The sequence below is a fragment of the Pristis pectinata genome, chromosome 6 (assembly GCF_009764475.1).
Source record: "Pristis pectinata isolate sPriPec2 chromosome 6, sPriPec2.1.pri, whole genome shotgun sequence".
NCBI lineage: Eukaryota > Metazoa > Chordata > Chondrichthyes > Rhinopristiformes > Pristidae > Pristis > Pristis pectinata.
The window spans coordinates 71,851,017-71,874,402 of NC_067410.1; the positions used below are offsets into that span (position 1 = coordinate 71,851,017).

Below are 23,386 nucleotides of genomic sequence, written 5' to 3' on the forward strand. Positions count from 1 at the left end.
TGCACCTACCCTTGGTGTTAAATCATTGTTGCCTAATGTTGACATGAAAGTCTGCATGCTTCTGGCATGCACTACTGTTACCTTTTCTGTCATTCCCAATGTGGAATGATGCTAATTGTACTTACAAGTACACCATTGTGCAGCAATTGGTTCTTCGTGGTACCAAGAAATGGACTTCGTGGAGAAAAGTTTTGCAGTTTTTGTCTTTTGGTTTCACTTGCGCTGAAACTTCAGATAACTTGAATAAATTCCTAGAGCAGGCCAATGTTCCTTCCAGCACAGATGACAAACTTCAGTAAACAACCACACTATGCTCGGACTTTAATTATTTAAGCTATGTTCTAGTTTTACTGCTTGTTCAATTTTCCAGCCTATTTTTAAATTTTCATCTATACTTTAGTGCCTTTCTAACCATATGCAGTCTAGTTAATAATGTAAGATGCATTGTGGTAGTCTGAAATTCAGTTAAAACATAAAAGTTACTAATATCTGAAATTAATTCCATTTCTATCTCTCCTTTTTCCATTTCATGATAATCCTAGCTGCTAAAATATTACTTACTTCCCAAGTGTTTTGAATTACTTTGTCTACTCAAATAACCAGCAGTGCTGATCCTGTCTTCAAACCCAATCCCAAAGACATATGTAGCCCATTTACAGAGTGGTTTTTCACTGAGGAATAAATTTTTCAATAAATAATGATGAATAATAAATAATTTAAAACAGACTAATCTTTCTCCTGTTTTAGTCAGTCTACTGTTTTACTGAGTCTGAGCTTACCATACAGTGGATTTTTACACTGTGCGCTCAACAATTAGTGGCCTATCACTTACCTTTCAGTTAATTTGCGTTCCATATGTACATGAGCTTAGTGTATTTCATATTGACTGCACAGACTCCTGCTCAAGGAAATGTTTTACTTTTCATTTGAAACGATAATCAACACTTCTCAAGATTTATCACACAATTAGCATATGAAATTACAACATTTTAAAACAGAGCTGCTGTTGAAGGAAGCATTTATTTTTGGTTTGTGAGCAGTACTTGTCCACAAGTTGTTGAGCAAAATAAGTTGTGCCTTGGGCTCAGTCATCAGCAGAAGGAGAAGTGATAAGTCGAATACTCGCCACTTAGCAAATAAGGATGCAACCAAGGAAATTTGCCTGTGGCAAATGCCAAAGCATGCAAGTCCCCAGAAAAACTGTAAAAGCACTCTGGTATCTAATTGGATTATTAATGATGGGATAAATCCTGGGTACATTTTCGCGAAGCTATCACCAAAGTGCTTCGCAGGAGCAAGTTTAGACCTGAATTGATATTAAGCCTCTGTACAAAATGGGAGGCATGTGCCCAACAGCTAGATCAGAAAAATGGATTTTAATGGATGCCTTGAGGATGGAGAGGGATGAAGATGATTATGGAGGAATTTTAGAGCTTGGGGACAGAGGTTCAAATGAACGGCTGTCTTTAGTGAAATGAGGAAATGTGGGGCACAAAAGCCTGTGCTGCAAGGAATAGAGAACCTGGGGAGGGTTGTATAGCTGGAGGTGATTACAGGGGCAGGGATCAGCAGAGCATTGGAGATAATTGACCATGATCAAATCACTGAAGTCAATGGGAGAAGAATATAAAAATAGATTGTTGATATGTTATTGCTATTGGTGGGATTCAAACTCATGTCTTAATTATCTAAACCTCTGCAGACTGGTCCAGTAGCTTAATGGTTATGCTGCCATACTTAATATCTTTGATTGAGCATGACCTTAGCAGTGACCAAGCTACCTGAGCCTGAATGACAAAGCTGTCAGACTGGATTTCAGCAGGTGGTGAGTGAGCCATTGCTTTCACTAGTCTACCTGTCGCAGATGCTTGTGTTCATGACAGTGTCATTAGAAGTAACTGCTGCACTCTCCTTGCAGGGAAAAAGCCAGTCTTAAAACTGAGTGCTTCTTTGAACTAAATTTGACCTAATATCTTTGAATGGTAGTCATCAGTCAAAGCAGACCAGCACTCTCTGTGATGTTCTGTATTTGGGACCTGTGATAACAGGGACGGCAGCAACTTGCATCCTCAATCAATTAACATTAATGGTTCTTACAAATGGAAGTTCATAAAGGATGTGTTCAATGGGCCCATCAGCAGGGAACCAATGATTGTTTTGGTCTCTAGCCCTTTATTGGAAACTGTAATACCACCCAAAGCCAAAATCCTTGAACAGGCAATGCTCACTTCAGCACCATGTGGTGGGCTGGTATTCCTTGTGGTGGCTGGAGCTCACAGGCCAGATGAGCAATGGACGGTAGCAATGTCAGGTCTGGGACATAAAAACATGAGATTGGGGATTTGGGGCCTGGGATCTGTGTGATTGGTGAGGTGGGCTAGAATTTGGTGGTGTATTGGTAGGGTGGGGAGGAGGTGTCCATTTGCTGTGCTGGGATGCCATAATTTTGCAGGTTAGTTGTTAACTTTCCTGCCAGATATTTCTGTGCTGCAATGGAAGGCCAAGTTGTCCAAGGAATGCCTAAAAATAGTCAAACCTTGGGCAGCATGGTCCAAATTCCCCCTGCAGTGCTTCACAGAAAGGAGCATTGTGCAGGAAATTATGTCTTTCTCTGCATCCTGATCAGGAAATTGGGCCAAGGCATAAGGATGATTTGAATCTAGCAGTACCTGGTAAATTTTCTAGAATGATACAAAATGATCCAAAAATAGTCATTATTGCATTCTATTTACCAAAAATAAAATGATTACCAGTTATATAGTGGTGAAAAAAACCAGAATTTTGCAATTGAATTTTTAAGCAGAAACCATCCAAACAAAGATATCTAACTTCCTAATTTCTGATTAATTGGACGCACATAGAAGCCAGATGTTGCTTTCCAATTTACTCAATAAAGGTGCACAGTGATAATCTTACCATTATTCTTACCGCAGAATTCATGCCTAGTTCATAAGAGTAATTGACATAAAGAAAAGTACTGCTCTGGCTGGGTTGAATTTTGCAGTAGTTTTGATGTATTTAGCTTGAATATTAAAAGGCAGATTGTTGGACCATTTCTTATTTGAATATCTGTCTCAGAAAATAATTACAGTTTTCATTTCATTTATGCCTGAATCAATTTCTCCCATTTTGTTTCATTCTTATTCCTAAGAATACCTCATAGCAACCACACTTATCAGAGCTTCAATGGTTTGACTATGATTAACAGCATTCCATGACAGGCCAGTGTAATGCATTTATATTTCTTTCCTTTCTGTTTTTCTGTCCTTGACACTCTATCTCTAATCAATGATGCATTCATTTCATTATGTTGATAAAATACCAGTTTTGCCTTACTGTTAGAGTTTGACTATCTTTGATTCAGTTGTCATGTTGCTTGTTATCATGTATATAATTAGGTTATAACCAATTATCATGGTTCTTATTTTGTTACGCTTTTGATAGGTTTAATACTTTTGCTCTTTTTCTTCGTATATTTGCTCTTTTTACTTGTGTTATTTTTGAGTGGGAATTGAGAGGTTTAGTACTTCCAAATTTTAACAAGTCTGAAGTCTTTTAATCCATATGCATGTGAATTCTTAGCCTTTAGTTCGAGTGCAAGTTATAGCTGTCTGTAGTGATTTCTTTCCTATTACTTAAGGAAAGCTCAGAAACGTAATTCAAATGCATTAACATAAAATTATAAAAATATGTTGAAATATCCATTTAAAAAACTTTTGAACTAAATTGGAGTAGGACAAGAGAATGATGATTTACTGGTATAATCCAGAAATGGCAACGCATAACTGTTGGGTGTTAGGGCAGAGAATTTGATTTGTTGTGACTCTAGAAGGTTAGATTATGTCACTGGAAATAAGGCTTTGTGTGGGAGGAAACAAGGAATGGATTCTTCAATTCTTACTCTACGTCTGTGAATCTAATTAACATATTTTGAACTGATCAGGATGAACTAGGTTGAGGGCATGCCACACAACAGATGTGGGTCTTGAGAATATGTTTAATCTACTGAGCAAAGCATGGCTGTGTGAGGAGTAAATTACTTTCCAGGTCACATATTTCTGCATTCGTGCTTTGATTTCTATGCTTATTTTCTCTACTTCATTCATAACTGAGAAAAAGATCATGTTGAATTGCCAGCATCTGCCAGAGATTACTTTCTGTATTTACTGCACAATATTAGCAAATCAATTTCAACAGTCAGCTGTCTTAGCTGTCTGCAGTTTTGGAAAGGAAAATTAAATTTTCTGAACAGGGGACCGAGCCAGCAGCTAGATCCATCATTTCATTGACGTGAGCTTCACTTGTTTTGTGACTATACTATCTAGGCCCAAGTTGTGTTAACGAATGGCCTATGGTTCCAAAGGGAACTAACAGCCATTGGTGCCTGCCAATGTCCATCTATATCTAAGAGGTGCTGGAGGTCATATGCTGGCAACTTTGTTGCTAGGCTTGTCAACAAGTCCAGCAGTAGAGCAATGATGTGCAAGGATACAGTACAGGTGCACCTTGTGTCCAGCCAGTTGCTTTACACCAGGGCAGGTGTAGGACAGCAACCCCATGGAAAGTATTTAAAGTGCAGCTCAGTGCTTGACTGATTTTACTTTATTTTACTTTTACTTTTAAAATGTTTTCAATTTTAGAGAAAATAGGGGCAAGAGCAGGTCTCTCAGTCATTCAAGTCAGCTCTGCTTTTTGATGCTGACCACTATAAATAGTTTCCATTTATTACAATGAGTTAAAATTATCTCAATAGTGTCTCTGAGGCCTCCTTGCTAATTGGGGACTTCTACATCTGGGATAAAATGAAGGATAGGCAAAGACTGGTCTCATGACGCAATAAGTCAACATTGTGAAATTAGAATGAAAGATGTTTTTGCACATGAAGTCAGAAAATGCAATGTAATCTGAAAATGACATTTCTCAGCATTAGCAGCTTGTATAATATGCAGGTTGAAATAGAGTCACAGAGTCATACGGTACATAAATAGGATCTTTGGTCCATCTCCTCCACGCCGATCAATGCACCTATCAATACCACTCCCATATTTCCATATTAGGTCCATAACCTTCTAGGCCTGGTGATTCAAGTTCTTATCTAAATGCTTCCTAAATGTGGCAAGAGTATTTGTCTCCATCAAGTGTGGTCTCACCAATGGCTTCTATCATTTACTGTGTAAGTCCTGCCCTGGTTTAACTGAATAAAGTGCAACACCTCGTACTTGTCTGAGTTACATTCCTTGGCCCACTTCTCCGATTCACCTAGATCCTGTTGTAATCTCCGATCATTTTCTTCACTTTCCACTGCACCATCAACTTACTAACCATGATAACAACATTGTCATCCAAATTGTTAATACAGATGGCAGCAGTGGACCCAGCGCCAATCCCTGCCTGATATCACTGATCACAATCTGAATAACAGCCCTCCACTACCATCCTCTGACTCCTTCCACTAAGCCAAGTTTGTATCCAATTGGCTAGCTCACTCTGGATCCCATGTGATCTAACCTTCTGATCAGGTGGGACCTTGTCAAAGCTCTTGCGAAAGTCCATACAGGCAATGTCAACCGCCCTGCCCTCTTCAAAAAACCTCAATCAAATTTGTGAGACATGATTTCCCATGCACAAAGCCATGCTGACTATCACTAATCATTCCTTCCTTTCCAAATACTGGTATATCTTATCCCTGAAGGATCCCCTCCAGTAACTTTCCCACCACTGATGTTAGGCTCACTGGCCTGTAGTTCCCTGGCTTGTCCTTACAGCCCTCCTTAAATAAAGGCACAGCATTACTCACTCTCCAGTCTACCGGTACCTCACTCATGGCTAAAGATGCAAATATTCCTCGCCAGGGCCCCTGCAGTTTCTTCCCTTGTTTCCCACAATGTCCTAGGATATACGATCAGGCTCAGGGGATTTATCCACCTTAATATGCCTTAAGACCACCAGCACCTCTTCTTTTGTTATGTGGATATATTCCAATACATCACTATTCATTTCCCCCAATTCCTGAGCCTTCATGACCTTCCCCGTGGTAAATTCAGAGAAGATATAATTATTTAACAACTCATCCATCTCCTGCAACTCCACACAATGATGACCACATTGATCCTTAAGAGGATCCTTTTGCTCTTAATATACTTGCAGAGTTTCTCAGGATTTTCCTTTACCTTATCTGCCAAAGCTTATATTCTTCAAGGGATTTGTTTGATCCCAGTTGCATATACCTGACATCTGCTTCTTTCTTGACCACTACCTCAATATCCCTCATCATCCAGGGTTTCCTAACCCTGCCAGCCTTGCCCTTTATTCTAGCAAGGACACATTGGCCCTGAACTCTCACTTGTAAAAGCCTCCCACTTGCTAGATGTCCCTTTACCTGCTTACAGCCTCCCCCAATCAACGTTTGGAAGTTCCTTCAAAATTTGCCTTGCCCTAATTTAGGACTTTGCGGACCAGTCCTATCTTTTTCCGTAACTATTTTAAAATTAATATGGTCATCGGTCCCAAAGTGCTTTTCAACTGACACTCCAGTCACTTGCCTTGCCTTGTTTCCCAAAAGGACATCCACTGTTGTCTCCTCTTTACTAAGGCAATCTACATATTGTTTGAGAGAACTTTCCAGGACACATTTTACAAATTCTGCCCCATCCAAGTCCTTTGCACTATGGCAGTCCCAGTCAATATGAGGGAAGTGGAAATCATCTCCTACTACAATCCTATTATTCTTACAACTATCTGCAACCGCCCTACATATTCCTTCCTCTAATTCCCGCAGATGATTAGGAGGCCTATAATACAGTCCCATCAAAGTAATCATCCCCTTCTTATTTCTAAGTTCCACCCACATGGCCTCATTGGACAATCTGCCAAAAATATCCTTCCTAAGTACTGCTGTGATGTTCTCCCTGAACAAAAATGCAACTCCCCCTCCTCTCTTACTTCCACCTCTATAATGCCTGTAGCATCTGTACGCTGGAACATTGAGCTGACAGTCCTGCCCCTCCCTCAACCATGTTTCTGTTATGGATGTAATATCGCAGTCCCACGTACCAATCTATGCCCTGAGATCCTTTGCCTTACCTCTCAGACTTATTGCATTAAAATAAATGCAATTTATATCATGCTGTAGCCTTAGACAACCCTCCTTGCTATCTATAACACCACCAATTACCACTTGATGAAGCATAGGTAGCAACCATAACTTCTACTTAATTATCTTACATATATATTTTCAATGAAGACAAATAGTGAACTAATCATATTGCAGGGCAGTTAAATAAATTCAGTGCAGGGCTTGTTATTATATCTTATTAGAACGGTCCATGAGAAAACCACCAGAGTAGATTTCCTCAATAGCGATCTAACCTTCAGCAATTCAAAGACTTTAAATGTGCACTGCTCTTTGGTAAAATCACATTTACCTTGACTGCTAAACATTGAGATTAGCAAAGAGATGAGAGCCTTATAAATTGAAGCTAACTCATCAAATCCACTTGCATGTTACCTTTTGCTCACATTCTTCCTTCTGACTCAGAAGATTGGATGGTTAAATTCCACTCCAGAGCCATAGCACACAAACCTAGGCTGATACTGCAGTGCAATGCAGTAGTGTATTGCAAGAGTCAGAGGTAATATCTTCCAAACCAAGACCCTGTCTGCCCTCTTGGGTGGACATAAAAGGCCCTAGGAAAGTGAGAGACCTGTGGTTGATATTTATCCTTCAGCCAATACCATATCCTCAGATTATCTGCTCATTCTTCCATCTGTTTGTGGGAGAAGGCTATGCCCAAATCAGCTATTGAATTTCCAACAGTACAATAGTGCTATACTAGAAAAGTGTTCTTTGACTGTAAAGTATCATGGGATGGACTATGCATGTGAGATATGATGTAATTTCCCAAACCTTTCTTTGTTTAACTAGCATCACATTCAAACTATATATTGCCTCAGAGTTTATTTATATGTTACTTGTATGGTAAAATGTTCCAGAAAATCCAGAGAACCAAACAATCTGCTCGAGGAGCTCAGTGGGTCAAGCAGCATACATGGGAGGAAAGGAATTATTGATGTTTTAGGTTGAAACCCTGCATCAGGACTGAGTATGGAGAGGAGAGACGGCCAGAAGAAAGAGGAGAAGGAGTGTGGTGAGAAAGGAGTCCGAGCTGATTGGTGGACTGAGGAGGGGTGTAAGATGACAAGAAGGTTGTGCCAGGTAGGGGAGAGGAGCAAGGGTGAAGTTGTGGCCATCTTGTCTCTCTACTCTCAATCCTGATGCAGGGTTTCAACCCGAAACATCGACAATTCCTTTCCTCCCACAGTTGCTGCTTGACCTGCTGTGCTCCTTCAGCAGATTGTTTGTTGATACATCCTTTCCAACTTATTTTACAATTGTACCTTAACTATAGGACTTCCTAGGTTTGAAGTCTCAAACGTGCCCCTTTTGTGCCAGTGGTATCTTCTATAACTTCTCCTTTCCTGCACAGTAAGCACCTTTAATGTAAGTTTCTGTCTGAAGCAGTAGATGTGTGTTTGCTGTCAGAATTTTATTAATGTTGCTCTGTGGGTAGCTTTCAAGGGATAAGTAGAGTGTCCTGCTCTCCAGTTCTCTTTCCTTACCTCCGGAGAAATACCTTGCTTGATCATTAAGTAGGATTCTCCTCTTTTCTCTCTCTCAAGCTCCCTCCCCCACCAAAATCAGGAACATCTGCAGATGCTGGAAGTTTGAAATAAAATCAGGGGATATTTAAACACCCAGCAAGTCAGGCAGAATCTGTGGAAAGAGAAACAGATTTAACATTCCACGTCTAAGACCCTTTGTCACATGCTGCCTGACCTGCTAACAGTTTCCAGCATTTTCTGTGTTTACTTATCACACTAGAGCCTATGTTTATATGTTTAGCTGCCTTTCCAGTGCTATACTGTAAAGTGCTCTCTCCTTTTGATGGGTTCTTAAATCCAGGAGAAATGTGCTTAATGTACTGGATCAAGTGGACATTCGTGATTTTGTAACATTATCTGAAGAAGAATAAGCTTTGGCCCTGCACTGTTCTCCTTCTTGAGCTGCTTATTCATTTTGCACGTGTATTGCTTGTGCAGAATGCCGCATAATGAATAGCTATTGCATCCAAACCATAATTTTGTTTGTAAAATGTTTGAGACATTGTTAAGGTAAAGTGTTTTGCAAACAATTATTATTTTAGCTCTACAATTTTGAGGCTGTTGTTAAGAGCTAATTACCATTACACTGCATGGCTTGATAGTTCCATTTCCTTGACTCACATAACTTCACACAGTCAATTTTGACTGCAACCTAAGAGAGAGAAGAAAATTTCAAAGATCGATTTTATATTAGAATATCCTGTAATTATTTCTCTCATTGAAAATTTCTACACAAGCTGTTCTCTTATTAGAAATTTTCTACACAAGCAGTTCTTAAGTAACAATATGATTCAGTTCCTTCAATCTGTTGGAGAGGATGTAAAGAAGATTTACTTGGATGATACAGGAAATGTGAGGTTATAACTTTTTAGGAACGGATAATCAGGTTGGGATGCTTTTCTCTTGAAAAGAAAAAAATAGCAGATGGTGATGTAATAGATATATATGACATTATGAAAGGTTTTGATTAAATTTCTAAGTCTCTCTTTATGCCTAATCCATCACATAACATATAGTATCTGTGTGCTACATGTTAAAATTTTATCAGAAAGCCATCAATACTTAAAACGCAGGTTGTGAAGATCACCATATTGCTTCAGGGTCCTCCTAGAGTATGGCATGCTGACAAATAAAGATGCTTGCTCATGCCTAGTTATGCCCAATCATGTCCAGTGCATTTGAATGTCATTTCCTTAAAATTCCTTTGTGAAGAGAATAGCTTCATTTTGCAGATGTACAGGTGGTGCTTGTGGCAAATAGCATAGATACATTTAAAAGGAGGCTGGATAAGTAAAAGGTCAGACTGGAATGGGGGATTATATTGATAAATGTAATAAGAAAATATGGGTGAGACTTGAATTGGATATAAATACTAGTTTGGGCTGCTTGGGCTGAAGAACATTTTCTGTGCAGTACTTTCTCTGCCATTTTATGTTCTACTCTCAGCTGAACCATGAAAAGTTTGTTTTCCTGGTTGGCATTCATTTAAAGTAATTGTTTCTGGAAGTATTTTGGTAGAATGAGTTTGATCTTTAAAATGATAGTCAGGAGGCAAGAGGAATGGTATTAATTTTTAGTCACTGCTTTTATAAATGCTAAACCTTGAAGAATAAGGAAGGTTGGCTACTTTTTTAAGGGAGTGGAAAAAAAGAGAGGGATTAATTTTAGACATCTCTTAGGTTAGTGGCATTTGTTTCTTGGTGAGTATTTTTGTAATGAGTTTCAAGGTTTTGACGATGAAGTATCATTCAAAAATGCACAGTGGGGGAGAGGAAGGGGGGAAGGGGTTAAAAATTTGAATATTGAAAGTGGCAAAGGAAGAAGGATTAGAGCAGGAGCACCCAAACCAAGGCCTGGCCCACATCAACTCTTGACATGGACATGGTGAAGGGGTGCACTCCAGAACAACAGGCTCTGATAGCTTACCATGCATGAGGCCCATGTGGTATAAAAGACCATTGTTCCTGAATCTTGTGCTTGGAGTATGGACGTCAGTCAGGAAGTGAGTTGGGGAAAGGATCATGGGCTATGGGAGGACAAGGAAATGCTTGGTGGGAGCACAGGAGGATAAGGTTCCGATATTCCAGGGTGGAGGGAGAATCAGGCAGTTGATGGATGAAATTAAAAGGCTTTTGCTGAGGATATAAGTGATGTAGAACATGGGGTTCAATCAGTAATGATTGACATTTAAAGAAGAAATCTACCTTGGTATTGGTATTCGTTTATTATTGTCACTTGTACCGAGGTACAGCGAAAAATTTGTTTTGCATACCATTTGTACAGATGAATTCATCACACAGTGCATTGAGGTAGTACAGGGTAAAAACAATAACAGAATACAGAGTAAAGTGTCACAGCTACAGGAAAGTGCATTACAGGTAGACAATAAGGTGCAAGGTTGAACAAGTCCATCTCATCGTATAAGGGAACCATTCAACAGTCTTGTCACTGTGAGATAGAAGCTGTCCTTGAGCCTGGTGGTACGTGCCCTCAGGCTCCTGTATCTTCTGCCTGATGGGAGAGAAGAGAAGAGAGAATGACCTGGGTGGGTGTGGTCTTTGATTATGCTGGCTGCTACACCAAGGCAGTGAGAGGTATAGGAAGAAAATGGATTTTGGAAATGGACTCACCAGCCACAGTCCAGATAGTGTCTGTCTTTTTAATCAATGCTGAATCAAATGAACACATTGCAGAGACTAATACAAGTATCTTAGTTCTATATACAAAAGTCTGTCATTTCTAACACTTTGAGAAAGAAGCTTGAGGTCTTCAATGTCTTATTCTTTTCTCGAATGAAGTGATTCTTTGGTTGGGACTTCAGTATATTTAAATTTTCAGAAGTTTAAAGACTTCCACTGTGATTTCTGCAAGCTTCCAAAAGTGAAGAACACTTCCACACATCTATAAATGTCTTCTACATACACTGGTTGTTGCTGATGTGTCTATAAACCAATCTATTAGGGGATATAGGTCAAGGCAGGTATGTGGAGTTAGATAACAAGTTACCCACGATCTCTTTGGATGATGGCACAAGCTGAATTGGCTGAATGGACTACTTCATCTAACTCAATTATCCAACACTGAATGAATTAATCCTGGCATCTTTTGACCTGTCTAGCTCAATCGTGCATGAGCTCGTATTTTCTGTGGGAATCTTCAGAGTTGCAGGAACTCCATGAACCCCAGCAGATTACAGAGCCAGTGCAATTTCTGTTGGATGACATCTGGGGGAGCAGTGGTCTGCTATAGTGTACTTTGACTAGCAGCTTCTCTGCTGCCTGGCAAAGATTCTTCAGGTAGAATTGAAAGTAAAAGGTTCCCAAGTGAATCCAGTCATTGGTCCTCTAAAGGTTTCTGGCCTATTAAAACTTAAGTGGCCCTTCTGTTGTCCTGTGAGATGCTGCCAGTGGTCAAAAATTCCACACGCTAACTGCTTTTCTGGCTCAATTGATGGAAGATAGGTTAAATGGTTTATTCACTTCATTTGCAATGTGCCAGACAAAATATGGGTGGACCCACTGTTTAACCCTGATATTTTCAGTGGAAAGGCCCAAAATCAGCTGAGGAGAACAGGTAGACTGGGGAGACACTTCTGTAGATTTGACCCACTCCATAAGCTAAATAACCCGCTCGAAAAATCTTGTCAAGCTCTTCGTTAACTGATCTCTTGGGGAATGGAATAATTTCTTACACATTGAGAACAGTGTGATATGTCAGCTCCCGGGAAGCCTTGGTGAATATATTAACCACATACGTTAGTCATTGTTCTCATTTGCTTCACAGTGCTGTATTGTATATTGTGTTATAATTGAATCTGCTGAAGCACATTCTGCTTATCAGTCTTAAACAGATTGGCTTCCAGATAAAGATTTTTATCTCACACATTTGACACATTCATCGATGGGTTGAATTTTGTGTTTATCTCCCTGTAGTTGTACCAAGGTTAAGATTACTTTGTGAAGCAGATGTTTTGAAAACGTTTCACATTCCTAATCTGTGGAAGGACGAACACATTGAAGACATTATTGAGAAATTTGGTCTGGTTTGTATTAGCCGCGGGGATGTAGATCTACAGAGATTTATTTATGAATCTAATATCCTCTTTAAACATAAACACAACATTCACACAGTGAGGGAGTGGGTACTGAATGATATAAGTGCCACTCACATACGCCGTGCTTTGTGCAGAGGAAATAGTGTGAAACATCTGCTGCCAGAAAATGTCATTGACTACATTGAACAACACAATATTTGTACTGCAGAAAGGCGGTAGAATATTAATTAAATCTTACAGCTACTAAAATCCCAGAGCAACATGATAGTAAATTCTAAATGATGAAAGAGATGATTATCACAAAATAATTTAATTTGTGAGGTCAACAAACACATTGTAATTCATGATAAGAAGCAGCTGCTTAAAAATGTCATGAAGGTGTTGAAGAAACTATGTTGCATTTTAATTCAAATTTCTTTTCTATTTTTACCTGGAAAATCAATTAAGATCCATTGGGTCCAATTAGTGGGTCTTTTCTCAATACTGACTGCAGACAAATGAAGAGAAAGAATATCAGCAGAGCAAATGTTGATGCAACCATCCTATGCTAGTCTAAATTCTAGACTCCTACAGGCTATGGATCGGTGAGACTGGAAAATACAAAGTTACTTGCAATAAGGATTTGATGGTGAGATTCAGAAATATGTTGTCTTCTGTCAATTACACTACTAAACTTCCTATTTGTGTGCAACTATAAGTACTCTGCACTCAGAGAGAATTTCCAACTGCTAAAGGATTTATGGTTAGTGGTGAGCCACCTACGCTTGCTTTTGATTGCTCAAGATCCTTTTTAACATTGTGTAGAGAAGTTACAGCCATCTGTCAAGAACAATACATGCACAGTGACTAAGCCTTGATGTGATAGCATTATGGGGAGGAGGGCAGCACAAACCCCACCCAGAGAACAGCTGAAAGCAAGAGCTTTCACAGCCAGCTCACCACACCAGCTTCGCTGATTGTCAGATCTATTGAAAATGTAGAACATTTCTAAATGTTTGTTACATTCAGAAATGTATGAAAACTATTTTTTAAAACTTTTAATTATAAAGAGCAAAAACACAAAAGCATTTTGAATAAACCTAGACTTAAAAAATAAGATTGATATTATCTATTACAAGGCTTGTTATTCTTCTGCATATACACTGCCCTCTCTGAAATGAATAAGAAGCTGTCTTTACCCCTGGAGTCTAATCTGGTGCAGGTTGTTCAAATATATTCCTCACCATAAGAAAATGAAACTTCCTGAAACTTCACAATCCTACTCATTCTGGGGTTATAAAGGAAAGTACTGGTGAAATTCCGATCAACTTAAAATAATAATCCTTTCCCTAACTTCTTAGATTATGGCAAATTGAATATCATCAAATGTCTGTTTATTTTTACCCAGAAAAATCAGTATACTTTTGATTATATTTTATAACTGCATGTATTAACAATATAACATTTATGCAAATATTTCAGTATTTGCATATGTATTTTTTTTGTTTGATGAAACTCCTTTTAAATACCCGTTGAGTCATTTTTGTTACATTATTTAAAAAGTGTTGATAGTTGGACTGTTGCACAAGACCTTGTAATTTATATTTTGTATGTAGTTTAATGTTATCGCAAGTTAAGCAAATAATTTCAGATTGGCAGAATTTATTAGAATCATCTGTACTTTTTTTCAGATTTATATTTCAATTATTTATGTACCTTTATATCCAACTTTGTGTCGATTTATAAAGTTGTCAAAAATTATATTACCTCTGCAAAGCAACATTTTGTTTGATAGCAAAATACTGTCGGGATCTTATAAAAAGTATATTTTTATTCATACATTATTCAGTAGAGTTTCACTATGAGCCATATGCTTACTGTTACTAGTAGTCTAATAAAAATACTGCATTCAAATTATTTTAAATATAGAAAACTTGAAAACAATTTCACTGTAAAAGTGAAATTTTCAATTTTGCCAATATCAGTTTGGCAACAGGAACAAGGATAGGATATTAGCCCCTGAAGCCTATTATATTAAATTTGCTCATAGCTAAGCAATGGCTTACCCCATCCGCTCATCTTTTCCCACATTCTATAATCACTTTCTCACACAAACCTATCATCTCAAACTTAAAATTAAAATCTGACTTATCAATTGCCACTTGGAGGAAGACTTTCCAAACATCTACCACCCATTGTGTGCTTGAGTATTTCCTGATCGTTCCAAGTTATTCCAAGAATTCCAAAACATCCTGCTCCTCCTGACCCCATAGTTGTGATTGTAATTCTGCTCCCCTATGTTACCAGGTGTTCAAATGAGTCAGGACCATTGAATTGAGGAAATAATCTTCCACCTCTCCACACATACAAACCTCCCCCCCCCCACCCTGTGCATTATTGAAATGTAAAAATATAAGAATATTGTGACAGATGTAAATCGAATGTGGCTTCTTTGACACATATGTTTTGGTTCTGTCCTCTTTTGGAAAAATATTGGAAAGATACTTTTAACATTATTTCAAATGTATTGAAGATTGATTTACAACCTCATCCTATCACTGCAATTTTTGGTTTACCAAGGACAGAATCTGGCCATTTATCTGCCTCCGCTAACCGTATAATTGCCTTTGTTACATTAATGGCCAAACAATCCATTTTGCTTAAATGGAAGGATCCAATACCCCCTACTACTTTACAATGGTTCTCTCAAACTATATCATGTTTAAACTTGGAAAAAATTAGGAGTGGTACTGTTGATCCTTCACTTAAATTTGAGGAAGTTTGGAGTCCATTTCAATATTTTCACATGATATAGATCCCCTTATAATAACCTTTCAATTTAGAGGAACGGAGTTGATGACATAATATTGCTCTGTTTCTATTGAGACATTTTAGTCCAGTTTTTTTTCTGTTATTTTTATTTCTTTTTCTTTAGCTTAGTTTGGTTTGATATATTGTTTATAATTTTTCTTATTGTTTTGGGTTCTTTTTCTTTTTTTATATTTTATAATAAATCTTTTTCTTTTATATTATATTCATTCACTAACAGATCATTGGATCTACAGATTTTTTTATACTCTATTGTTCTTTATGATTATCCATGTCATGATTGTTCTCCTGATCTCTGTATTACATGTATAAACATTGATATATTAATCTGTAGTAATTTGAAAACTAATAAAAAGATTGAAAAAGAAAGAGTATGACATCAGAATAGCAGGAGCAGGACAAATGATCTGTTGAACTTGGTCTCCTATTCAATAAGAGCATGGTTGGTCCTATCTCGGTTGCAGTTTCACTTTATTGCCTATTTTCCATAAACGTTGAATCCCCGATCCAAAAATCTGCCTATTGTGGCCTTGAATATATTTAATTATTCAGCCTCCAAACTCCCTGGGGCAGAGAATTCCAAAGATTCATAACCCTCTGAGAGAAGAAATTTCTCCTGAATGGGCAGTCTTTATTCTAAACATGCACCCCTAAGTCCTAGATTCCTTCACAAGACAGAACAATCTCTCAGTATCTGTTCTATCAAGTCTCTCAGAAGTTTATATTTAGAGTATTGGCCCAACTGAGCAACCTTTTCACACAGCGCAACCAATATTCCAGGAACCAATTCAGTGAACCTTTTCTGAACTACCTTCAAGGCAACGTATACCCCTCCCTAAATAAGAAACTAAAACTGTAGCAGTTAATGATGCCCAAGTATGGTTTCATCAAAGCCATGTACAATTGTACCAAGACTTCCCCATTTGAGCTCCGAGGAAGGATTCCTGACCCTAAGCATTAACTGGTTTCACTTTCCACAGATGCCACTTGTCTGGCTGGGTTCTTCCAGCATTTTCTGTTTTAGTTTCATATTCCAGCAGCTATAGTTTTATTTGTTTTCACCACTTTCGTATTTAGTTCTTCTAAAAAGGGCAAACATTCCTTTTGCCTTCTTAATAATTTGTTTCTATGCTAATTCTGCCTGGGCAAGGACACCCAAGTCCCCCTATAAAGCAGCATTTTGTAGTTAGCAGCAATATTGCAACTACACCAAAAGGTCTTAGAATGAAAGAGTCATGAGAGGTTCCACATGCATAGCGTTGACCACGACGATGCTAGCACAGTGTCTACATGTTAAGGGAATGATGCCTTTTTCAATTGACTAAAGATCACTGGCTAACATTGAAGCTGTGAGCATGATGAGGGTGCAATCTATCACTCACACATCTTTTGTCAAGTCAACAGTCAGGCCAGATCTGCAAGTTTGTGGTACCTGCTGCTTTCTGCTCAATGAGAAGCAGTGTATCCAGCTGTAAGTTCCAACTATGATGAGATTAGTCACTGCCACCTCAAATGATCTCTTGGATAAAACATGATGCCTTCACCTCTACTGCTGTGTGTGGCTATACACTGGCTGGAGGAGATGACACCTACTCTTTGAACAGGCAGATGTAGGAATGCGGTTCCTAGAAGACTCTTGTGGGCCAGACCCCTCTGCTCAGAGCCCTTTTCTCTCTCTTCCTTCAACTCCTACATGAGGGAGAGTTTGCCCTCATCCCTGCTTCTCCAGCTGCCATTTGTGCGGGTCCAGACTTGATTGTTTCCAGTTATCTCTGCTCTACTCACTCCCTGCAAGAAATTGACAGGGGTAGCTTTGACTCTTTTAAGGATTGCAACCTCTGGAATTTTGGTCTGGATAATTGCAATAATTGTTTTTCATGTTGTGTTGAGCATAGTAAGATGGGGCTCCCCATTGTCCTGCTGCTAACAGTGAATATTCATTGACCAAAACCACTTTGAAAGCATAGAAGATGGAGGGTTGTCTGTGTAAATCACTGCTTTTGCAGAGAAGGTCATCCAATAACAAAAGCATGTATGGCCTTACCCACAATGATTGAACTTTCTGGGCTGAGTCCTATGCAAACATGGCCCTGTAGCGTAATTGCACAATAGCTAGAAGCATAGCTGCAGGATAAGATACCACACTTCCCTCCTTCCAGGTCAACAGGGAGGAGAAGAGTTCTGTAACTTGCCTTTTGGACATTGAGGCTGACAACAAAGTAGATATGACGAGAAGGACCATAGAGCCTCTCAATCCTGTGGAACAGAAACTTTGATGGAAAGGAAGAAAGTCTCCAAGAATGTGCAGACATTCTTGGAAATGTCTTTTGGAAATGCTTATTTTGACTGTGAATGTTTTGAATGGAAACTTAAGCAAAACCAACTGCTTGTGAAATTCCATTCAACAGATAGGTCAAGATCTTTTGCACCGATGGCCTGTTCCGAATCCATCTGAATAAGGTACCTCAGATAAGACTGAAAATGAGATGGACAAAACAGATCAAGACATTGGAGAGCAAATTTTTAAAAATGGTTTTCACAATGACATAATAATCAAAATCCCCAATTGTTCTGATTAAATTTTGCCCCCATTGTCAATCTGTAAGCCTAATAACAAAATGTGAATATCTATATGTATATTGTGTGTGATGCTATGTTCATGGAAAATGTTATGTTGAAAATACTAAAACTGGAATTCATAGATATTTAATGATTTTGAGGATTATGGATAGATGGAGTTACTGTTACTGATTGTCTATGATCTTCAAAGGCAGGACAACCTCAAGGGGTCAAACGACTGCTTCTAATTTCTGTGTTGCTTTGTTCATAGTGGGGCTTCTAAATAGGAACAATATGTAAAGAATACAAGAAAGATTTACCAAGATATGATGAATGAGGCTTGAGACATTAAGAGAAAAAAAATTGACAATATTTTCCATCAGAAAGACAATATCAAGAGATATATTAGAGGTTTTAAAATGATGAAGGCTTTTCATAAGTCAAACAAAACAAAACCTGTTTCCATAATATTGCCATAATTTGCATACTTTAGAAAGAAAATCATAAATTAAAGTATGCAAATTGGGCAACACTTTTTGTAATTTGCTAATTTACAATCTGGGCTTCATTTCAGGTTTGTTAACTTTGCAATCAGAACTGTGAGTAAATAGGACAAATTGTTCAAATCTCCTTTGTTCTCTATGAACATTACCATCAGAAATTAACATGTAAATTAAATGAAATATATTCAAATTAGACTTATTGACAGTAGGGTGGAAAAGCCTGCCATCCCAAAAGAAACATCTGAGCTCGGCTCTCATCTTGTTTTGGTGTTGTTGCACCGCACTTTTATGATTTTGCAGGCCATTTGGAATCCTTAATTAAACAACATTGTAAACCTTCTACTTTCAAGGGGAGTAGAGGTAGGTAATCAAAGCATGAACTCAGCTTGTTCTGATATATTGAAGACCGTAATAAGCAGTTATTTAATAAATACGATTGATTTCAGCTAAAGGGATTTCTTAGCTTGACCTGAACATTCATTGCAGCATTCTCCAAATAATCGGATCAAACGGCTCTCATTGTTAAACAGGCTAATATAGGTCAGTGGACAACAGTCGCTGCAAGTTTTTAAACTCAGAGAAGACAAGCCTGCAAAGTGAAGTCCAACTCAGCTTGCTCTCTGTTTCTGAAGACTTGGAAATGTCAATAGATTTCAGTGGATACTGGAAAATGATGACCAATGAGAACTTTGAAGAGTACTTGAAAGCACTAGGTAAAACTTGTAGGACGATTTAAGCCAGAACTTTGTAGTTTTATACTCGGTGGTCGCAACTGATCATTTGGGAATTAATAATGTGATCCATTTGATATCATTGTAATTTTTCAATAATGTGCTGTCCTATTCATAATGTGTGTACTTTTATAGAGATGCCATCTTAAGTGAGGTTTACACTTTAAAAGGAAATTTTTGATTGTATTTATTAAAAATTTTCTTAAAGCACTTAAAAATACTTCATTGTTTGCAGAGTGTTTTAAAACATGCCAAGGTAGTGAAATTACAATGTTACTGCAAACCTTTAATTAATTCAAGGATGACAACTAGCAAAGGATTGCAGAAGCTTAAATTTATAACAATGCAGGAACTTAGATCCCGATGTTTATCTGAGTATACTGTATATTTCAGTCTCCCAATGTCATTATTATACTGCTGGCCAGATATGGTGTAAAGTCAACGAATACAATTGACTTTGCAGGTAAAATATAATTTGTATGTGAGAATAATAATTGGGAATTAATTAATCTTTTAATGTTGAATTCATTTTTATCTTGCACTATGAATGGGCAGAGTTGAAATTCGGTGTTGCATCTTGTTCTGGTTCAATAGAAACAATGTTTTCTTTTGCTACAGATGTAAACATTGCTTTGAGGAAAATTGCAGTCCTGCTGAAAGCAGACAAAGACATTACTCACAAGGGAGACCACATGGTCATTAAAACCATCAGCAGCCTCCGTAATTATGTCATGGAATTCGATATTGGCAAGGAGTTTCCTGAGGACTTATCTGGAATTGACGATCGCAAATGTATGGTAAGCATTGTGCAGTCATTGTATCACATGGTCTAAGAGGATCCTGTTAAGCTTCTGATCAGGATGGATTTGCACATAACTATTGTAAATGAATATTGGAAAAGTTGCCAGAATTAAGCACTGGCCAATTAGTGGCATGTAGACAATGGCATTTTGTTTGAATCTCTAGAGAAAAAGGGAAAACTGAAAGATGTTTTTGACATAGGAGAGGCCTCTTGGCCCATTGTATCCATGATGTCTCCCAGGGGAACAATCTCATTAATTCCATTCCTTCTCCTTATTTCCCTGTATCCCTTGCTCTATCTTGCACATACCCATCAACACCCCTTTGATTCTTTATACCTTCAATCTTCACCAAGGGGTTATATATAGCAGCAAAATAACCTGCTTGCACCTGCTTGGGATGTAGGAGGGAACTGGAGCATCTGACAGTAACCCATGCAATCATGGAGAGAACATGCAACAACAAAAGCTGAGGTTAAATTCAAACCTGGGTCTTTGGAGCTGTGAGACAGCAGCACGAACTATTACATGAGCAAGCTGCCCACCCACAATCCCATCCCCATGTACATCATTAAATGAGGGGAATCTTTAAGGGAACTAAATAAGGAAAAATCATAAATATGTGAGAGGAAAATATTAGAAAGGGATGTGTGTATATTTTTTTTAAAAAATGAATTGCAAGCATATATTTAACTTGGTGTGTATGGCATTGTGGCTTTTATCAAGACACTGCTAAAAGTAGGTCAGGACTGGGAGACAACATAAGATGTGCAAGAAGGAAAGGGAAACTGATAGAGGAATGATGAGTAGTTTAGTGATTAAAGATACCTTTTACTTCAACAGAAAAGAAGATATACTGAGGGGTCAGCATACAGTGGTGATTGTATGGGTACAAGTAAGAAATAGAAAAGAATTCAAGACTGTAGTGAGAGTTGTTATTGGTATTGGTATTGGTTTATTATTGTCACTTGTACTGAAGTACAGTGAAAAACTTGTCTTGCATACCGTTCGTACAGATCAATTCATTACACAGTGCATTAAGGTAGTACAGGGTAAAAGCAATAACAGAATACAGAATAAAGTGTCACAGCTACAGGGAAGTGCGTTGCAGGTAGACAATAAGGTGCAAGGTCATAACAAGGTAGATTGTGAGGTCAAGAGTCCATCTCATCGTGTAAGGGAACCGTTCAATAGTCTCATCACAGTGGGATAGAAGCTGTCCTTGAGCCTGGTGGTATGTGCCCTCAGGCTCCTGTATCTTCTGCCTGATGGGATCAAGACAGAAGATTTGAAGTGGCAGGATGTATTAATGTAGAAATTAGAGGTGCATATAGCAAGCTGGAATGGTTATAGTTGAGGACTGAAACCTTCACATGGATTGGGATGTGCTGAGTAGCTAATGCTGGAGAGTCGGCACATGTTCAGCATAATTTTCTGTAAAAGCAGGTCGAGTGACAGGCAATATTTGATTTAACAGTGAATAATGAGCCAAATACTGTTAACAAGTTAATGAAGCAAACCCATTTATCAAAGAGTAATATGATCAGATTCCATATTGCATTCAAAAGACAAAAAGGTAAAGTATTAGCTAACGTAAGTTTTAGGCAGAGCTGACTTCAACCAGATGAGACAGAGATGACCTGCTGTAAACTGGGAAAAATTGTTGATGGGTAATTTGACAGATCAGTGGGAGTTCTCAAAAGAATTTTATGTAGTACAGAACCAAATTAGATCCCTGAGGAGCAGAACTTTAACTTGCACATAAACAACCAAAGATGATTACTTAAAACTAAAATTAAAATCATATATAATGCAAAAAAATGATGATAATATTGTATTGAAAATAAGCAAATAGGGGGCATGTTGAGTATCTTTGCATTTTTATTTATAGAAGAAGAAAGAGAAATTAATATTGAATCAGGAATCAAAGATGAGGCCTCACTATGTATTATATAATATAAGCAATATATGTAACATATATAACATATAGTGATATATTATGTAAATATAATATATCACTATATAATAAAAGCAAATAATAGTAATGAAGAAAGTAGAATCACTAAAGGATGACAAGTCCCCAAGGTCAAATAGTTTTCATCCCAAGATTTTAAAGAAATAGGTTTGAACATTGCAGATGTCTTAACTAAATCCTTAAATATTGTATCAAATCAGTAATCAGGCCTTTAGATTGGAAATTGCTTGTCCCTCTACTATTTAACAAAGATGAGAGAGGGTAACACAGGAATTATAGAACTGTTAGCTTAGCATCTGCTGTTTGAAAAATAAGAGTGTCTGTAATTAAGGGTATCTGATCATCTGATCAGAGAAATGCAGCATAGATTCATGAAGAGTAAGTCATGCTTGGATAGAAATTTTTGAGATGTAACTAAGATCATGAAGAAGGTATTTTTATGGGTACTATTTTCATGGATTTCCAGAAGGAATTCAATGATGTCAATAAAGGCTCAAGTAAATTGAAAGCATTTGGACTTAAGGGCCAATTGATCTTATTACGAAATTAGCTGAGCGTAGGAAGTAGAAAGTAGTAAAATGGATAGGTCTTCAAATCGGAGCTGAGGGATCACCTCATCTGGTAATAATTCAGATGATGAAATAAGGTGCTAAGTTTGCTAATGATACAAGAGAGACATCACTGAAAGACGATGGAAGCATGACATTGTAAAGATATATTAAATGAATGGGCAAAACTGTAGAAAGTGGATTTTAATTGGGGGAACAGACATTGAGTTCATCCACAAAAATGAATGATAGATCAGATAACTCTCTAACTAATGAAAAACTAAAAACAGCACCCTTCCAAATAAAGGGAAGGAACAAGCTACAAGATCATGAAAATATTATGGAAAAGTACATCCATTACTTTTTTAAAAGTACTTTAGAATAGAAGGCGTCATATCATAGAAAGGATACATTGAAGAGAGAACAGGATGATGGATCCTGGACTCCAAGAGACAAAGTATGATATTGCATCATCTAGGGCTTTATTCCTTGAAATTTAGAAAGTCATGATCAAAGCATGCTACATATTGAGGGATGAAAAACACGATGATGCTGGAGGAACTCAGCAGGCCAGGCAGCATCCATGGAGAAAAGCAGGTGGTCAACGTTTCGGGTCAGGACCCTTCTTCAGGACTGAAGATAGGGAAAGGGGAAGTCCAATATATAGGAGGGAAAACAGAGCAGTGATAGGTGGACAAAAGAGGGGAGGCAGGGTGGGCACAGGGTGGTGATAGGTAGATGCAAGTA

At 38.0% G+C, this 23,386-nt stretch overlaps 1 protein-coding gene across 1 annotated transcript in view; it reads left to right on the forward strand.

Annotated features, from left to right (window-relative positions):
• The window catches only part of rbp1.1 (retinol binding protein 1, cellular, tandem duplicate 1), a 48,804-nt gene that overhangs the window by 13,659 nt on the left and 11,759 nt on the right, over positions 1-23,386 (forward strand). Inside the window, exon 2 of the mRNA XM_052017956.1 lies at positions 19,935-20,113. Coding sequence (XP_051873916.1) covers positions 19,935-20,113 — 179 coding nt within the window. The remainder of the gene's footprint in view (positions 1-19,934; positions 20,114-23,386) is intronic.